This window comes from Protopterus annectens, chromosome 16.part0 (assembly GCF_019279795.1).
Source record: "Protopterus annectens isolate FY-2018-M chromosome 16.part0, PAN1.0, whole genome shotgun sequence".
Classification (NCBI taxonomy): domain Eukaryota; kingdom Metazoa; phylum Chordata; order Ceratodontiformes; family Protopteridae; genus Protopterus; species Protopterus annectens.
In genome coordinates, this window is record NC_056750.1 from 376041784 (window position 1) to 376062100 (window position 20317).

General features: G+C 37.5%; 1 protein-coding gene across 1 annotated transcript in view; it reads left to right on the top strand.

Annotated features, from left to right (window-relative positions):
- Nucleotides 1–20317, top strand: part of ABCA2 (ATP binding cassette subfamily A member 2) — a gene marked incomplete in the record, with an annotated part of 2505641 nt that overhangs the window by 2042608 nt on the left and 442716 nt on the right. Inside the window, 1 exon segment of the mRNA XM_044058216.1 lies at nt 10941–11001. Coding sequence (XP_043914151.1) covers nt 10941–11001 — 61 coding nt within the window.

Genomic DNA, 20317 nt, shown 5'->3' on the forward strand with positions numbered 1-20317 from the left:
TCAGTAATTACATACTGACATTAAGATTCGAGGTGAGTTATGACGTGAGCCTGTCCAGTGGATTTTCCCATCAGTCAGAGATATACCTGACCCATTTAGTGCCTGGTGTCTCTTGGCGATCTGGTGGCCCTCATTTTATACCTAAGAAGGTGGTGCACCATGTCCTATGCTCCCTTCTCTCATCTCCAAGTGAGGATCTTAAAAATGGGTTCCCTGTCAAAATTGGTACTTCTCTCCTAAGAAGGTCTTTTAGAAAATGTAGTACTCTGTAGCAAATGCTGTAATTCTCAACCCAGAAGCAATATCAGAATTAATTTCTGAACAGGCATATTAAAGCTAGTACTGCAATCATGTTCCCTAACACCTTGTACCTGGAGCAGCTGTACTGTTCACCCCACCCTACTAACACTTCTGCCATCAGCTACTCATTACCGATATTCATGTGAATAGAATTCTCTGCGGACAATACTAACATCCCCTCATGATTGGTTTAAGAGGCAAGTTCACCATCAGAGTCTCAAGTTCTCAACTATTGTTCATAATTCTGCTCCAGGCAGACATTACAGGAAATATCAACATTTTCTACTGAAGCAGAAGTCCGGGCTTTATCTTACAGATGTATAATCAGGAAATGGACAGTGTAAAACGTTTTGAATTAATTAATGTTTTAAGGTCATCATTGAAAATAAGTATACATAAGATAGTTGGGAGGTGTCAGTATTTAAGAGGGCTACCCACTCTGCTAGAGTTTGCTTTTTATTTGGTAACATTGATTTTTTTGCATCTTCTTTTTCTTGCAATAAATGGTTGCTCTCAGAACTCAGTTAGACTAAGATCTGCACTGTGAAAGGAATTTTAGGAGCAAATTCCTTGTTAAAGTTGCAGCCAGCAAGCACCGCCTCTCATTCCCATTTAAATGATAATTTGAAATGTCTATTTTTGGATCACTGTTCTCAATGTAGTACTTTTTTTCTTTTTCAAATGCATGTGGGTTGCTACTTCCAGTTTGCATCTACATGTTTTTTCAGGCAGTCAGAGAGCAAATGCAAATAGTGTACAAGTACACAGTAGTTGCAGGTACCTTATGATGGTGAAGACAAACAACAAAGCTTGTAAACTACACAGGTGCATGTGCACATGTCATACACGGTTTATTATCAGTCGATACTACACAGGTACATGTACACATGTGTACGGTTTATTATCAGTCGATACTACACAAGTGCATGTACACATGTAAATGGTTTATCATCAGTCGATGCTACACAGGTGCATGTACACATGTTATACATGGTTTATTATCAGTCGATAGTACACAGGTGCCATGTATACATGTCATACATGGTTTATTATCTGTCGATACTGCACAGGTGCATGTACATATGTCATACATGGTTTATTATCAGTCAATACTACACAGGTGCATTAGCACATGTCATACACGGTTTATTATCATCCGATACTACACAGGTGCACGTACAGATGTCATACACGGTTTATTATCAGTCGATACTACACAGGTGCATGTACACATGTCATACATGGTTTATTATCACTCGATACTACACAGGTGCATGTACACATCATACATGGTTTATTATCAGTCGATACTACACAGGTGCATGTACACATGTCATACATGGTGTATTATCAGTCAATACTACACAGGTGCATGTACACATGGCTTACATGGTTTGTTACCAATCGATACTACACAAGTGCATGTATACATGTCATACACGGTTTATCAGTTGATACTACACAGGTCATACATGGTTTATTATCAGTTGATACTACACAGGTGCATGTACAGATGTCATACACAGTTTATTATCAGTCGATACTACACAGGTGCATGTACACATGTCATACATGATTTATTATCAGTCGGTACTACACAGGTGCATGTACACATGTCATACATGGTTTGTTATCAGTCGATACTATACAAGTGCATGTACTTATGTCATACACGGTTTATTATCAGTCGATACTACACAGGTGCATGTACACATGTCATACACGGTTTATTTTCAGTCAATACTACACAGGTGTATGTACACATGTCATTCACAGTTTATTATCAGTCAGTACTACACAGGTACATGTACACTTGTCATACAAGGTTTATTATCAGTCGATCAACTCTCAGTGGTCTAAAAATCACATGGCTGAACCAGTTTAACTGAAAAACACATTTAACTGGGTTACAAATGATTGAAAAGTGTAAAACTGTGTAAGGCAGTATGTGATCATGTTATTTATGAGGATATGATTTGTTAAGGAAGAGAGTCTAGAGGATTCTCTGTGGATTGGCAGGACCCCCTGTCATGCTGCACTCACAAATTTGTAGATGTTTGTATGCTTCAACACTGCTTCACTTTTATGTTTTTTTTTTATATTTTCTCCATGTTTGTGAAGTTAATATATATAAAATTAAGTGGGCGTGCAGCCCCCCCACCACAAAACACTGGTTTATGCTGTATTTTGTTATGTAGCGTGTTTTCTTTAATTTGTGATTCAGTGAAATTAGGTTTCATTCATATGGGTTTTTTGTCAAATTGGTTCAACCATCTGAGTTTTAATCAACTGAGATTCGATCAACTGATAATAAACCTCATGTGCACATAAATATGTTGTTTATATTTTTGTAAATGCTCACACACATGCGCGCACACATAATAAACTCTGATTAGCTGAGCAGTCCACCTACCTAGTAAATAAATTAATAATTATATATCTGATTAATTAAAGAATTATAGAAGAAAAAGGAAAGGGGAATGAATAGTTCTAACATAAGCTGAATAAAGCAGAAAGGACAGATGGAAAACAAAGGGCTGGAATAAGGAAGGGATAGCCCCAAGTCAAGGCAGGAGACAAAACCTTTTACACATGTGTGTACCTACATGTATATTCTAGATTTTCCCTTCGTAAGACTAGGAGTAAAACTGAGGCTGGAAACTGATAGCTTGTTGGGTTGACCAAATTAGTAAGAAATGTAGTTTTGGGGATGTCTGAAAATCTGCTGCACATTGAGCTAAGGGAACATTTACTGGCACCAGGAAGTTCATGGCAGACTATTCTAATAATATGTTCCTTGATAGAGTAAGCAGTTAAACCATGCAGGGGCTTGGCTATCGCCTCCATGTATTTTAAGAGGGTAATTGACATAGCACAATACGGTTTGTTGTTAAGCAGATTAAAGCAATTTGCATAGTGGTTCTTTGGGCGCTGGTTTTGGGAAAGCACTCACTTAGCGGTAAAATACAGAAGGTCATAGGTCTTTGTAACCCAATCAGATAAAAGGGTGGAGACAAGCTGGGTATTGCAGAAAGGAGATCAGTACTGAGGCTGTAATACCACAGTGGTCATTGGTCAGTACTGGGGATGGTCCTGTCATTGATTTTATAAGTGCCATTATAGCACAGATTAAAGGAAAGATTTACCTGTTTACTGATGGCACAAAGTTAACAGAAAAGGTGGCTATTGATTGGAAAAGCTTTCCTAAAAGGAGCAGTAAACTCAAAAACTAACACAGTTCAGAAATATTGCACAAAGAAGCCCAGTGTTGCTTATTTGATGTACTTGTACCTTCTAATAGGATAGCCAGGCTCAGAAAAATGCATTTGTCGTACTTTGTGACAAAAGATCCATTGTTAGGAATGCAGACAAAGCAATGTTAAAAGCATAGAAATGCATTGAAAAGTCAATAATGCTCTTACTCAAAGGGAAGTACAATGCAAGATGCAAAAATGAAACATAAACCTAACTAAAGTGTAGAAAAAAAACAGCAGAACAATACTAAGCATTTTTAGGTAACTAAAAGATTATGGCTAATTTCCTTTAATGGGTTTTGTCAAAGTAAAGTTAATCACGAAATAGTTACAGTCTAAGATAATTCGGTGTAAATACATGAAAAGAGATTAATTACAGTAATTTAGAAGAGAAACTGGATTACTAGTACGCAAGGAGAAAAATTATAGTACAGAAAAAGGCCTGAAAGGAAGAGGATGAAAGTAATATGTGATGAAAAGACAGAAACAGAATGATAAAATAAGGAGGATGTCAATGGGATGAAAGGATCATGTGACGTATTCACAGAGGAATGTATAAATGCTAAACACGGTGAAAGGCAAAGGGTGCAGAGTTGACAAAAAGCACAATTTAGGTATAGTTGCTTTGAATATGGCTTATGTAAGTTCTGTAGTGCTGGAAGAAGCCATGCAAAGCAAAGCTGAAAACCACCAAGTGAGGCCAATATTCCAATTTTATTAATGTTTTACACTCAACAGTGTTTATAAATTTGCTAAGAAGTCCAATGTTGCCAATATCTCAGTGGCGTCCATAGTCTGTGTTTAGTAATGTTCAGGCCTATAAAATACCCATTTTACCAAATATTGTATCTTGCCAGATCCTCTCTTACCAAATGTGCAGTACCAGAATTGGTTTGTATCATAACAGATGTTAGATTTCCCATGTTTTCACTATCTTTTTTGACAGTTTTCTGTTTTGTGATTCCATGTATGAGTTAGCTTACTGTAGTTTCATCTTCCACTCTCAAAGCCAACGTGTCATGCACTCAGTTCTTTATTTACTATTGTGACTTTTTGTACAATTTAGTACATGATTTTATTATTTATTTTTTGTATCATTTCTCTGATGCGTCTTTTTGTGCAAAATTAAGTGATTATATAATTGTTATATAACGTTTTGCGGCATTTGGCCCAGGTCATGACTGGAAAGGATCCTTAGACCAGCCCATTTACTGAATAAACAAACAATTGGTAAATAAACACTATAGGACAAAGAAGTAATGTTTGTGGCAGATGTACTTCAGACCTGCAGAATACCATAAACAACAAACTGGGCAAAGCACTCACTGTCTCTTGATGGCTCACTGGAGCATGCTAGGCAGTAGCCATCTAGTGAGTGCCACAGGTACACACTTTTACATACAGTGTTAATTGTATGTTGCGCACAGCAGACTTAATCCAAGCAGTTCAGGAGAGCTTGCTAGGTAGTAGATAACCAGCAGGTGGCACGGCTGTACTCAGTAGGATCTTTGTGTGGTATGTTTTGTATGCAGTTCATAATAGGATTGTGTTGGACTACACAGATGACCTTGCTAGGCATTAAGGCAGCACTGCTGGTAGGCATACCTTTCAACTGTCCAGATTTTTGCCTCATATTTTTGGTTTGTTCCTCATAAAATTTGTGTTTTTTTAGGAAGATCAATGAGGAATAATGTCACTAAATAATGACATACATTTGAGTTTCAGGCTTCATACTGTTTGGAAAATTCATGTTAATACAAATCCTGTTATTCTAGTAACTTTCTAAGTTTATAAGAGCAATATTTAAAATGTGTCCTTATTTTTTGGCCTTTAATACCCATTATTTTAGTCTTTGTCCAGATTTCTTTCTCTAAAAGATTGAGAGGTTTGCTGGTAGACATTTCATGATAACCATTTTATATATATATATATATATATATATATATATAATGATCTAGGCAGTATGTTTACTATGGACAGACATAAGGAGTGAAGGTGGCAGGAAGATTAATGTATGTGGTACAGATTATCTCAGTTGCTCCTGGTATTAGTGTAAGCAGCATAAGGGGGCAGGGGGAGTACCGGAGTTACTGTCTGCAGTACACTGGAGCTTAAATGACAGTGGAACTACTGTCTGCAGTACACTGCAGAGTAAATGACAGTGAATTACTGTGTGCAACACACTGGCAGTGGAAAGCACGAATAATGAAACACAAATGACACTGGAATTACTTACTATGTTTAACATAGTACAGCACATTTAGCATTGGAATTAGCTTGTGCAGCACACTAAATACAGCTAGCTCTAGAAATGTTGTGTAGAATTGCATTGTGCAGCACACTGGAACACACCCAGAACTTCACATATACCAACTCTGAAGTCACGCAACAGTGAGGAAAGGGCAAATTCACAGTCTCCACCGTATTGCAATCTTGCACAAGTAGAAGCAATGGACTGCTTTCCCAACTCCTACTACAAAATGCAACCATGATTGTCTGTGATAAAACAGGAATGACATAATGCCATTCAACTAAATGAAACACTTACCAGTTTACATGACACGATACAGATACACAGAGACAGGCACACACACACACACACACACACACACACACACACACACACACACACACACACACACACACACACACACACACACACACACACACACACACACACACACACACACACACACATACACATACTGTACGTGTATAAGTGACACCTTGTGTGTGTAGAAGCTGGAAGGTGCCTTTAAATGTCTGTTATGTAGTTACGTTGTCATCATGGCAATTAATCATGGTAGAATAATAAAATAATGATTGCCAGTAAAGCCTATATAATGTAACCTGGAAGCAGACAGACAGGAAGTTGATTCTGCAGTTGGGAGTTTCATGAGATAACCAAAGATTTAGATTTTCTAGAGGTTATAGGTTCACAGTTAGATTCATAGGTGTATGCTCCAGTCAGGATCTGCTGTGGGTGTGGCTTGAGACACGTTTGAAGTTGTGATCTTTGTGGCGGCCTTTTGCTGGAATGACTGTGTGAGACTGAACTGATATGGTGGAGATGCCTCTAAGGACAATGACCTCATTTAAAAGGTACTGCAAGTACGTATGCGTGTGTGTGTGTGTGTGTGTGTGTGTGTGTGTGTGTGTGTGTGTGTGTGTGTGTGTGTCTGTCTGTGTCTGTCTGTGAAAGGAGTCCTTTCACTTCATTTTTCTTCTACCAAAACACAAACATATGAATGTTTGTATATATGTAAGTGAATATATGGAATTATGTAAAGTATTGAAAAGGAAACACCTAAACCACAGAACGTGGGGAAGGGAAGCTAAAGACAAGAAATATGCGAAACTCATAATTTATATAAAGATGGTATAATAGATGTTGTATCACTGTTACATGACAAAAGCAGTATAGTAACTTTTTACAAATTAGGCAAAGGTATTGTGGGTCCTTGTAAATAATTATGGACATCACTACTCTTCCTTTTCATAAGAGTTAAAAAAAAATCTGGCTGTTCAGTTTTGGAAATACACTTAACAGAAAGTATTTCTTGCAATATGACTTGTAGATTTTCCATTTGCATGGGACAAGGACTCTGTCTGAAACTAGAAGAAATGCCTAAAAGTGAAACTCACTAGCTGGAGTTCATTGCTGGAGTCTTGAAACCATTTTTACTTAGCAAACTGTATAGTCTGATAAGTAAAGTATATATTTTTATCAGTAGTGTTTTTATTAAAAATTATTGTTGCACCTCTGCCAGTAATAACCACCCCATGGTCACTCTTGAACTGTATTAACTGTGATTCTTTGTGGTTATAATTACTGATTTGATTATAATACTCTGTAACAGTCCATCTTATTTCATTCATAAGTTATAGCTGTCATTAAAAGGAGAAATATGCTGGTTTTATAACCATATGGCCAATTCCAGAATAATTTATACTTACATGGATCTTATCCCCAAGTTGTGAATGTTCATATAGCCATTCTAGTTCCAAATTAATGCAAATAACCCAGTTGCACTTTACACATGATCCTGATGCAGATGCCTAGCTGCATACTGTGGCTTTAAATGGCAGAAGTAAAAGTCAAAAGGGACTATAGTGCAGGGGGTAAGAGTATTGGTCTTAGCAGGTGCATTTTGGTATTCTGAGGACTGTAATTACAGTTACCATCATCTAAAGCCAAAGTTCATCACTGGGAAGCTATCCTTGCCTAGGTTATTCTTCTGTACCAGACACACACGCACACGCACACACACACACACACACACACACACACACACACACACACACACACACACACACTCAGTTTAGAGTGTTCAGTGCACATACTTCTTATCTTTGGAATGTAGGAGTAAACCAGAGCACCCAAAGAAAACCCAGGTGAACACAAGGAGGACATGCAAACTCTACACAGAAGGCACACCAACACCATGCATGTGTAAAAATGGGAGAAAAAGGAGGTTAGAAATGGTTGGATGGTTGGTGGGATTGATTCACAGGTGCCAGAACAGCACAACTGTAAATGCTAATTTGGACTTGATACATTGATATCTGAGGCTGTAGTACCTTGTGTTTTTCTCTTTATTGCAATCTGCTGCAACATATAGTTGTCTAAGAGGTCATTTTTATAAATAACAGGTGTGTAGAGGCATAGCCCCTCAGGGTTAGAAAGTGAAAGAGGCAAGGCCTTCCTACAAGAACAGTTTAAAAGTGTGGTAGCAAGTTTCAAAATTTGCTGGGTTTTTGTTATAATCACATTTTTATTTTTGAAGCATCAGGATTTGTAATGGAGTCTTGCACTCTGTCTTAGTAAATGCAGCCATGCAAGAATATGTGATAGTTGAAGGCATAACTATGATTGTCAGTCATTTAGGAAACACACAGTACACATAGGACATAATTTCCTGCACACACTGGGATGGGGCATGGGGTACTTATTGAGCAATGGCAACATTAATGGATAATCACATGTTGTTACCCAGCCTCCCCTGTAAAGTACCTCATTATTCATGATTGCACTTGACCTGAGGGAAAAACCAGCATATGACCCTGACCAAGGCTAGACTCAGGTGTACTGTTGCAGAGTTACCTTGGTGTGAAGTTCCTTAAGGGTCGTACAGACTGAAGAACTCCACAAAAATGTCATGGGTGAGGAGCTGCTGTGCTTTCTGCTTGCAGTTTGAGCATCTGGTTGCTAATTGTTAGATGAACAGATTGGAACTATTTAGGGATAACGGGCAAACAACTGAACACAGGCACCATAGAGTTAATATCCTGTATACCTCAGTAACAAAGGTATACAGCAAATTATTACAGTATCTGTAATAAAGGGGTAAACTTATATGTTGAAATACTTTTGTACTTCTGCAAGTCTAATCTGGAGCCTTTTGCATTTTACACATTTACAGCAATGGCTCGTTTAATGGAGTCTTAAACCAGCAGATTGTAGAAGTTCTCCGAAAGCTGAGAAATAGCTGTTGAAAACTGATGCAGATTGTGAGTGCCCAGATGTTGATGCAGGTGGTGTAGTGGTTAGAGCTGCTACCTCACAGCACGTGATGCTTTGGTTCATTTAATAGCTGAAATGTCTTTCTGTAGAACTTGTATGGTTTCATTATGTTTGTGTGGGTTTTCAGTGAGGGTTTCATTTTTCCTTCCACACCCTAAAGGCATGGAGGTTGCTCAGCCATATTCAAATTTGTTTCCATGTATATGCATGTCATGCAGTGGGCTAACATCTTTTCTAAATTCCCACCCCGATTTTTTGTTAGTCAAAATAGGCTGTAGCTCTCCACAACCGTGAATTTAGTATAGGATAATGAAAAGGAATAAATGAATAATGTTGAATTCCATATTGAGACAGAATATTTTTTTCTCTGTATTAGCTATAACACTAAAGTGAACCAAAAATATTGTGCTTGAACAATGTTATACCTGTGGAGAAGAGATGGCTGTTTAGGTTACCTTAAAAGTGCTTGATATGTGTTCAGTACTGCTGTTTAGGTTACCTTGTAAGTGACCGATGTGTGATCAGTACTGCTGTTTAGGTTACCTTGTAAGTCACCCCTGTGCATTATTACTGCTGTTTAGGTTACCTTGTAAGTGACCAATGTGTAGTCAGTACTGCTGTTTATGTTACCTTGTAAGTGACCGATGTGTGTTCAGTACTGCTGTTTAGGTTACCTTGTAAGTGACCGATGTGTGGTCAGTACTGCTGTTTATGTTACCTTGTAAGTGACCGATGTGTGTTCAGTACTGCTGTTTAGGTTACCTTGTAAGTGACCGATGTGTGGTCAGTACTGCTGTTTAGGTTACCTTGTAAGTGACTGATGTGTGTTCAGTACTGCTGTTTAGGTTAGCTTGTAAGTGACCGATGTGTGGTCAGTACTGCTGTTTAGGTTACCTTGTAAGTGACCGATGTGTGGTCAGTACTGCTGTTTAGGTTACCTTGTAAGTGACTGATGTGTGTTCAGTACTGCTGTTTAGGTTAGCTTGTAAGTGACCGAAGTGCGGTCAGTACTGCTGTTTAGGTTACCTTGTAAGTCACCCCTGTGCATTCATTACTGCTGTTTAGGTTACCTTGTAAGTGACCAATGTGTAGTCAGTACTGCTGTTTATGTTACCTTGTAAGTGACCAATGTGTGTTCAGTACTGCTGTTTAGGTTAGCTTGTAAGTGACCGAAGTGCGGTCAGTACTGCTGTTTAGGTTACCTTGTAAGTCACCCCTGTGCATTCATTACTGCTGTTTAGGTTACCTTGTAAGTGACCGATGTGTGGTCAGTACTGCTGTTTAGGTTACCTTGTAAGTGACCGATGTGTGGTCAGTACTGCTGTTTAGGTTACCTTGTAAGTGACTGATGTGCATTCATTACTGCTGTTTAGGTTACCTTCTAAGTAATCAGTGTGCGTGTTCAGTACTGTTGTTGATGTTGCCTTGTAAGTAATAATTGTGTGTTTCATACTGCTGTTTAGGTTACATTGTAAGTGATTGATTTGTAAGTGATTGAAGTGTGATCACTGCTGCTTTTGAGGTTACTTTTAAGTGACCAATGTGTGTGTTCAGTACTGCTGTTTAGGTTATTTTTAAGTGACCAGTGTGTTGTTCAGTACTATTGTTGAGATTACCTTGTAAGTGACAATTGTGCATTTCATCCTGTGCTGCAAGACTGCAGTTCATGCAGGTACTGTATTCACCCTTGCCCGAAAACCATTTCAGATAATGTTGAGTGGTATATTCTGTGTCAGTGGCACTGAAGGCCTGATTTATATTATGATGCTTTGCTTATCTTGAGAAAAGTGAATCTGACAGATTGTGCAACTATTAAAATGTCATAAGGGTTTAAATAAGCTCTTTATTGTGTTTCATGACAGGTATCACATTGATAAACCATCCAATGAACAAGACCAGTGCCAGCCTGTCTCTCGACTACCTGTAAGTATTTGTATAGAAGATAAGAAAGTGATTTAACTATGTATGGGCTTGTTTTGCTGCACCCATCAGGCAGAGATTCTCACAGTGCTGAGTGGAATATTAACTTTTCCAGAAAAGTAGAAATCTCCAGATTAAACAAGGGTGATGGGCTTGACTCAGAAAAGGGAGAAATCAAACCGTTCTGAAAAATTGTTTTAACTTTGAGGTCTGCCCTTACAGAAAATAACTGACGGTGAATATATAAACTTTAACATTCAAAAGTAAATCTGTCATATGCCAATGAAATTCTTAAACCAGTAACAAGATATGTGTTTTGAATTTTAAAATTTTGTAGGAGTCCCATATTTAAAAGCTTTATCATATTTCAACTATTTAAGTTTTTAATTGTTCATATCTTTTAATTGCATTCTGACACAGCCTTTGGCCCTTTTGAGGTAAGCCTTGGATGATGGTTAAGCTGACTTCAAAAACAACTCCACTCCCTAGAAGCTCCCTTTACCCTAGAGAATGCTGATGTCTATGTGGTCACTGACACATGGTTTAAAGCCACAGAGTACACACCAAGAGTGCAAGGTTATAATGCCTTCCAAACATTTAGGCCAGCTACTTCACAAGCAGTGAATAAAGGTGGTGGTGTATCTATTTACATCACAAATAAATTTACTTCAAGGCTGGTCAAACAGGACAATGCACTTGAGCTCATCCATGTTCAAGTCACCATAGTTAAAATCCAATACCACTTCCTTGCAAGCTATAGGTCTACCTCTGTGACCTAGGAAACCCATACCATGTATTTAAACTTATTAGAAACACTAACCATCTAACTCAAGACCATATTCACGGGTGACTTTAATTACTCCACTATTAACTGGGAATCCTATATGACACCAAAAGTTTATGCACAGAAATTCCTGGATTTTATAAACACAAACTCCCTGAACAGATAGTCAATACACCAACCAGGAGTGCAATCATAATGGATCTGGTCTTCACTAATATGGGAAAGTATTGCACAACCCCTACTGTGATGTCTTCCTTGGTAAAGTCAGATCACAAAATGGTCTACTTTGAAGTAAAAATAAAATTGGACCCCCAGCTAAACCTGGAATATTCAGGAACTATTCTAAGGCTAATCTCCTGCTATTAAGTGAGAACCTGGCAAATTTCAAGCGGCCATAAACCCTGAGAACACTTTTGCCTATGCAGGACTGTTCACAGAAACCCTGTACAAGCATGTTAATAGCTGCATAGAGGCAGCTGTACCCAGCAGGAAGAAGTACAGAAATAAATAAAAAAAGCAACCTGGTGGAATCACAAAAATCAAATTGGCTGTATAACAGGAGGAAGAAAATCATGGCAAAATTTAGGAGGTGCAGCACCCAGCAGGGTAAAAACACTCTCATCAAACAAAACAAACAACTCAGAGGGCAAAGAAAGTCTACCAAAGCCAAATTTATGGTAGGTTTGGCCTCCCAGGCCAAGGGCAACCACAAAGTATTATTTAGCTATGTCCGCAACTTCAAAGGCAATACATGATTGTGTGCAGAGCTCATTGTAAATGGAGCCACTTCTACTGAGCCAGAAGATATAGGAAACCTCCTGGCAGATGCATGCAGCTCCACCTTTACCCCTCTCATCCCCCAGGAAATATCTTCAAATATAACTCCCCCTACTATCACTAGGGAGCAGATCCTTAATGCTCTCTTTAAGACCAGGAACACTGCAACATTGGACCCAGATAATATCCCCAGGATGCCATCTAAATAGCATGAAACATGACCTATCAGAGCCTCTGGAATTACTGTTTAACTGTAGCCTCCAAACAGGCTTTATGCCTCATGAATGGAGAAAGGCAGCAGTTATCTCTCTGCACAAAGATGGGCCACCTACAGACCCTGGAAACTACAGACCCATAAGTCTCATTAGTCTTGTATGTAAAGCCATGGAAAGAATTATCATGAAGATGATCAATAGAGCTATAGTAAATCTCTAGACACTGGACCCAACCCAGTTTGGTTTTGTCAAGGGCAGATAATGCCTACTCAACCTGGTGGATGTCTTCGAGAAGGTCACCAAAACAATGGATGAGGGCAGAGTCATTCACACTGCCTACCTTGACCTGGCAAGGCATTTGACACAATACCCCAGTCGGGTATTATTGACGAACTCAGGAGGTTAGGTACAAACCTGTATGTCACCCAGTGGATAGCCAACTGGCTCACAGACAGGATCCAAGAAGTTAGAATTGGGGAGTCCACCTCTTCAAAGAGGCCAGTCACAAGTGAAGTCCCTCAGGGATCAGTCCTTGGACTGCTCCTTTTTGGCATTTACTTCTGAGAAGTCAAGGACAATGTCAGTGGTCTCTGGCTGACTAAATTTGCAGAGGATTGCAAATTAGGAGCTGTCATTGAATCTCACACTGACACAAATGTTCTCCAGGAGGGGCTGACACAGACAAACAACTGCTGTCAGAGCAATGGACAAACTAAATGCCAAGAAATGCATAATAGTATTCTTTGGGGAAGTCATCCATCCCTGGTAACTATCATATTGACAACACACCCCTTAGAGTTGACCCAGTAGTCAGGGACTTAGGGACAGACATAGATAGTAATCTAGCCTTTGGTCTTCATGTGACTACAGTGGTGAGGAAACCTTTCTATGTTCTGCAACTTATAAACAAATGTATGGCATCTAAGTCCAAGGAAGTCATTGTTCCACTGTGTTTGGCATTCATCAGACCTATAAAAAAGAAAAACGGAGGCTACAAATCACGCCAGCCAAAAAGGATTCAAAATTCTTTTACTAAACTTGGTAAGCGCTTTCATGCAAAACGTTGCTTGCACTTCTTCAGACAAAGTAAAAATAAAACACATTGCATTTTATATTCACAAATGCTTAAACCAAGCCCAAAATTAATTGAATAATTAATTAGCTTGCGCTTAGTTAAACCAACCATTTAACAACAATAAATACCTAGCGTAAAGCTACAAACATACATATAAAATACATGTATATATATGTATGCACATGTATATATGCACACATATATACATGTATTAATTAACTGGACCAACTACCTAACGTATGCTTCTAAAATATAACTTGTTTTTGTTATATATATGTGTACTAAAAAACCAACAACTCATTAACATTTTTATATATACATATATACATATACACAAAATTAAAAATAAAAATAATAAAATGGAATACTTGATCATTGAGATATATTCCAAATTTAGATGTGCATACGTAAAAATACTGTATATATATATATATATATATATATATATAACACGTATGATACGTGTTCCATCAAATGTTTGCTTAATATTAAAGCTCTAGAGAGATAGTTGGATCTTATATATACAGTATTTTTACGTATGCACATCTAAATTTGGAATATTTGGTCTGATCAGTATTGTATTAGGTAGTGATTACCACTTTAGACCAAGGTGTTGAACCACTTTGTCTAGTGCCATTTCTTGGACAGTTAATTAAAACTCAGATATGAAACCCGGATGAGTTGTCTTGTATTAATTTATGGTGTTTTTCTTCATTTTGTACAGCAGCATACTTTCTAGATGTTTTTGACTCTGTCATTGCTTATTTCAGTTGGATTTGTTCCAGTTTTGCCTTACTTTTAAGTGTATTTGTGTGAGATTAGTCAACTTCTTGTAAAATGCCATGTAGGTGGACATATTTTCTGTTGATAAAAATGCATCCCACTATCCATGAACCCACGCTTAGCTTTGGCTTGGCCCATTGTTTGACCTTGTTTTCTGGCAACAGAAATGTTGCAGAAGCTGTCTCCCAAACCTATAAAGAATAAAAAAGTAGAATTTGAATTTCTTAGATGGACTTAAAACAGTTCTAGTGGGACATATGTAGTAGAATTTTGAAATTGCATCTTATTCAGCTGTAGGATAAGAGCAGATTAGATGAGGAGAGCAAGCCATTCCTGGTTATGTTTTCTTTCTGTGTAAAACTGGGCATTTGAGATGGCACTACATTGAAAGTGAGGTAGATTCCAAAGTGCAGTAACTGGATTATGAAAAACAGAGAGAAAAACAAACAAAAATTATGCATATTTCACTTTCTTGAATATCTATTTATATCAGGCATTTTTTCCACCATTCAGAATCTTCAAATAGTGACAGATACATTTTTTGAAGCTGTTCTTTGATTTTTGGCTCAGTTCATTACAGTTGGGTAAGTGATCGTAACCAGTTGTGCATTAGAGGCTGTGACTAGTCATTAAGAGCAGGGCATCACAGTGGCATAGCAGATAACATTGTCGCCTCACAGCAAGAGGTTCCTTGGTTCAAATCTCAGTTGGGGTACTTTCTGTGTGAAGTCTGCATGTCCTCCTTGGGTTTCTTCCAGGTGCTCCAGTTAACTTCCACATTCCAAAGACCTGTGGTAGGTGGCTTGGACACTCTAAATTAGCCATAGATGTGAAAGAACTACTGTGGCAGGGATGGCCACCCAGCAATGTAAACCTTGGCTCTAAACAATTGCCATTTGAAGTGGCACCCTGACCCCATGTGCAGAAATGGGAAAAAGGAGTTCTGGATAGATGGATTTCTTGGTACTCAGTTTTGCAGTTGTATATTGTATCAACATGTGTTATTCATGTAAACAGACTCATTTCCTTATGTCTGAACACTTGGGCTGCCTTGGTGCCTAGTGACAGGTCCCTGTTGCAGCCTTAATGCTCTTTTCATTCAGAATCGTGTTCTGTTTTCTCTGTGCATGTCACAATGCGGTGCCCTCTGCTTTGATTACTGTGTGTAAATCCCACTCACACTTTACAGTAGTTGGTTAAGGAATGTGCATCACTTAACACAACTGCCATTAGTCATTTGTGAACTGCTTTTTGTCCGGACTTCTGTTCACATGCATTAGGATGGCCTAATGGGTAAGGTGTTTGCCTTACAAACACAAGGTGCAGGGTTTGAGTCTCACAGGGGATAATTGGCTAGGCTTAAAATGGCTCACAAAGGCAGTTAGCTTAGTACTATGGACCTATGGACCTATGAGCAAAAGAATAATCCATGCTGTCAGTGCAAAAAATATTTTAGAATTATGTATTGAAGGTTTCACAAGTAAGTATTTTTTCCTCAGACTTTCTTATTTTTCTTTGTATGAATCTTAGACACTATATGCATCACCACAGTATCTAAAACAACAAACATTTAATTAGTGTTACACCAAAGAGATGGGATAGTGGAGTGAGATGTTAGGACATGATGCTTTATGAAATGCATTTACAATTATAGAATGAATGAATGAGAAGATGCAAGTTCTGTCATCTGTCTATATCAATCTGTTTACCTTTGTTGTCTGAAAAGGTAGACTGGTCTAAGGGCACTTTTCAGCCATGGCCAAGACCAGAAGTAGTAATGTTTGTTTTACAATGAAAATGTTACACAAATACTTGAGATGTTAAATAGTTTAGTCTGAACATACAGTTTAAAAGCTTTCCAGTAACAATTCAGTCTTTTAAATAACTGAAATTTACAAGGATTTCCGTATATAATAATGGAGTAATTTGCAAAGAGTAATTGCACTAACTGTAGATAATGCACACCAGATGCTCTGTAGCAAGCCTGATTAACTCTATAATAGGCCTGCCTCAGTGCACTTTGGCTTTTTTTTTTAAGTTAAGGAAGATAAGTGTTTCATTCTCTATATGGATCATGTTTAGTTGATCGACCATACTGATAGTTGAACAACTAAATTTCAAGGCCAGAAGAGTGAACACCCACAATGTCGAACAAATGCCAGCAGAAGAAAATGGTGACATTTGCATGTGATTGTGCAACAGCAGGGGTAGAGATTTGCCCTTTTATCCCCTTTTCTCACTGTTATGCAGTCTTGGTGTTGGTATATTAATAGGGGTTGTGGGGATGCAGGAGGCTTTGCTAACTCTAGTATTTTTTATAGTGTATTAACATACTCATATATGTTTTAATTTCCTACCATTGTACTTGTTTTACTGATCTACTTGAGCATTATTTTGTTTGTATTGTTCATAATGCACCATTTATTTTTATGAAATGTATGACTACTGTCTTTATTAGCCCATCTGTAGGGCCTTTATTTCCTTTACAACACTCTGTACCTAACTTATAACTAGCTTAATCTTTGATTTCCACTTGCGCAATGGCTGCTAGTAATATTAAACTTAAAAAGGCATAGACATCAGCACAATAGCATCATCCCCTTAGTCAATATAATATTTTCTTCAACAACTGTATCAAGACATTATGTAGGGAGTCCTTAAACTCAGTTAACTCCACACATCCCAAAAATGTGTTCCAAATTTCTTGTTTCTTTTCTTTCACATCTTCAACATTTGCTTTCCACTTGAGAAAAATATCCTCTGAAGTTTACCTGGACTATGAAAGTATCCATGTAAACATTTTCCTGCAAAAATCCTAAAATCTTTAGGATTTACCTAAAGACCTTACAAATTTCCTCCAGTTTGTTTTGTAATTTTTAATTCTGTTCTGATTTGTTCTTCTAGATATAATGCAATATTTTATGTGCCTGACTAATTATTCCCTTCTTAATAGCATCTTCTGCTGGTTTCAATAAAACCTGTACCAGAGCACATCTTTCATTCAGTACTCCCCCTGTCTGTCTGCCCAACAGTCCCTGATGTAGAAGACAGTCTCTGACCTGTAGTTCAGACATTGCTAGGCATTTTCCTACTCGTCACATTTCTTTTTCAATTTATTTGCTCCCAGTAATGTAGTTCCCTTGTTAGTTTCCTGTATTTACCTCTAGTCTGTTTTCTGCAGCCATAGTTATGTATTACTTTTTGGAAATTTTCCTTTCTCCTCTTTCCCAATTATTTATTCTTTATAATGTTATCTTCCAATTTATAAATATAATATTCTGTATAATTATTCCTATTCTGCTTAACGGTTTGTTTCTAAAACTCTATTCTTGCATCCCTTGTTTTTTCACCTTGCCTCAGCATCATCTTATCCCCCGTCTGTATTATTATATCTTAATTGCATAGCTATAAAGTGTCCCTTCAGATCAAGTAGCCATAAATTACCTTTTCCTATAGGATAAGTCAACTTATCCTGGTTTACTCTTGTCCTCTTCCCTTCCCAAATTAATTCCTTCAACCGTTTATTAATTGTTATCTACACCTCTTTTTCTGGCTGATGAAAGTTTGCCTGACCTGTAAACAGGATCAAAGAAACTAAAACATTTTCACTAACTGCATTTTAATGTCCATTGCCATTGGTTTCCAAGCTGTTATTTTTTTATATTTTTGTATGGTCTTTTCTCACATATCTTTAGCTGACACAAGTGCACCCTTTTTAATCTGCATAAATACTTCCTGTTTTCATTACCCATAAATATGATTATTGTTGAATTAACTAATGTGTAGGATGTAGCCTTTGTTTTACCTTCGTTTATTGTATTTCCAGAAAATACTTGAAATTATTTTAAAATGCCCCATAATATCTTAATGTCATATTCAGAATGTGTCCATATCATCCACAAACAGAACTTTTTTTTATTTATATCCATGAATGTGAATCCCTTATCATTTTTGCAAGAAACACCAAGTATATAATAATTGGGGTAGGAGAAAAAGGAAATTCCTGTCTCAACCATCTATTCAGAGTTTCTTCCCACCTTTAATTTTGCCTCTAGTCCATTTAACTCTGTTTAGGAATGCTAACATTGACCTTCTCATGAATTTCCAGCAAACCTATTAAATGCTTTCTCTGCATGCAAACTAGTCATACGTGTGTGTGTGTGTGTGTGTGTGTGTGTGTGTGTGTGTGTGTGTGTGTGTGTGTGTGTGTCCGTCTGTTCCAATTCCCTCTGAAGTATCATTGCTAGATTAATGTTACAAACCACACTGATTGATATCAGTTTTAGTAATATTTTTGTGTTTCTTTTACCCAGTATAGATGTAAACACTTTGTAATCAGATGTTAAGATTGAAATTAGTGCATATGATCTGGAGTCTGTAGGGTACTTGCCCTCTTTCAGTAATACTATATCCATGAAGTAAGTACACCCCCCCCTTTCAAAATATTATTCAACAGCCCCTTTCATCCTTATTTCCAGATTTCTCCTGGAATTCCATCTGTTACTGGCGATTTCCCTGTTATTTATACATCACATTTTTTTATTCCCTTTATCTCTCTTTTCTGTTTATTGCTGTGCTTCTTTTTCAGCAAGCATTGGGATATCCACATTTTCCAGACATGATTCCATTTGTATCTTTTCCCGATTTCTATTCTCTGCTGTTGCACATAAAGTTTCATAAAATGTGAAGATATCTCCATTATTTCTTCAGGATTCATAGTAAAACTTCTTGTCATAAGGACCATGAGTTTTACCACAGCTCCATCTACCTTCTGCTACATAAATCTTTGCATTAAGAATTTCTGCTTTAGATTTTTTGTTAAAAACAATTGCTTGACCACTGTTTTCCCAACTCTTGTATATTATCCAGATACTTAGTTATGTTCCCTTGATACTCTGCTGCTGTTCCCCTCCTTGATCCACAAGCCCCCTCCTCTTGTACATGCTCAGTTTTGCCAATACTTCTAAACAAGTTTGCTGTTTTTTCCTCACACATTTCTGTCTTCCTTATTTACACTATATTTTTAAAGTGCATCTTTTCATTTTATCCTGTATGTTAGCTAGCCCCTCAAAATGATTTCTATCTGCCATAATAATTCTTGAAATTAACCTGTTACCTATTCCTTAAATTCGCCATTTTTCAATTGATGTGTAAGGAAATGCTACTGTCTTTATTTTGCTTATTTGTAGCTTTGTCATAGCTCTTGTAGGTACATAGTCATATGTCATTATTGGTGGGTCCCAATGCTTTCAGCCACATGCACAAGCTCCTTTGATATGTAACTTCTGTCTAGCCTTGACTAGTTATTTTATCTTGAAGAGTAGTATTTCAACTCTCCATGAGCTACCGCTACTGAAATAACATCCTGCATACCAAATACTTAAAAAAAATCTACCTTCTCTGGTTGTTTCCTTTATAGGCTCCCATGACACATACTCACTGCTACATGGACAATAAATAAAATGCCCTGATGAAAACTTGTTTCTCCCGAATTCTTCTGTTTCATTAGAAAACTTGAAGATAGGTGACAAAAGTGAGCAGAACCATCTTTGAGCTTTGGGGGATTAAGTTTGTGAAGTCTAGACATTTTGCTGAGATTCATCTTTTCAAAAAATCTTTGAGAGATGTGGTAATAATTTCTTAAAAGGGCAATGACAAGAAAATTAACTAGTATAAGAAGTAGTA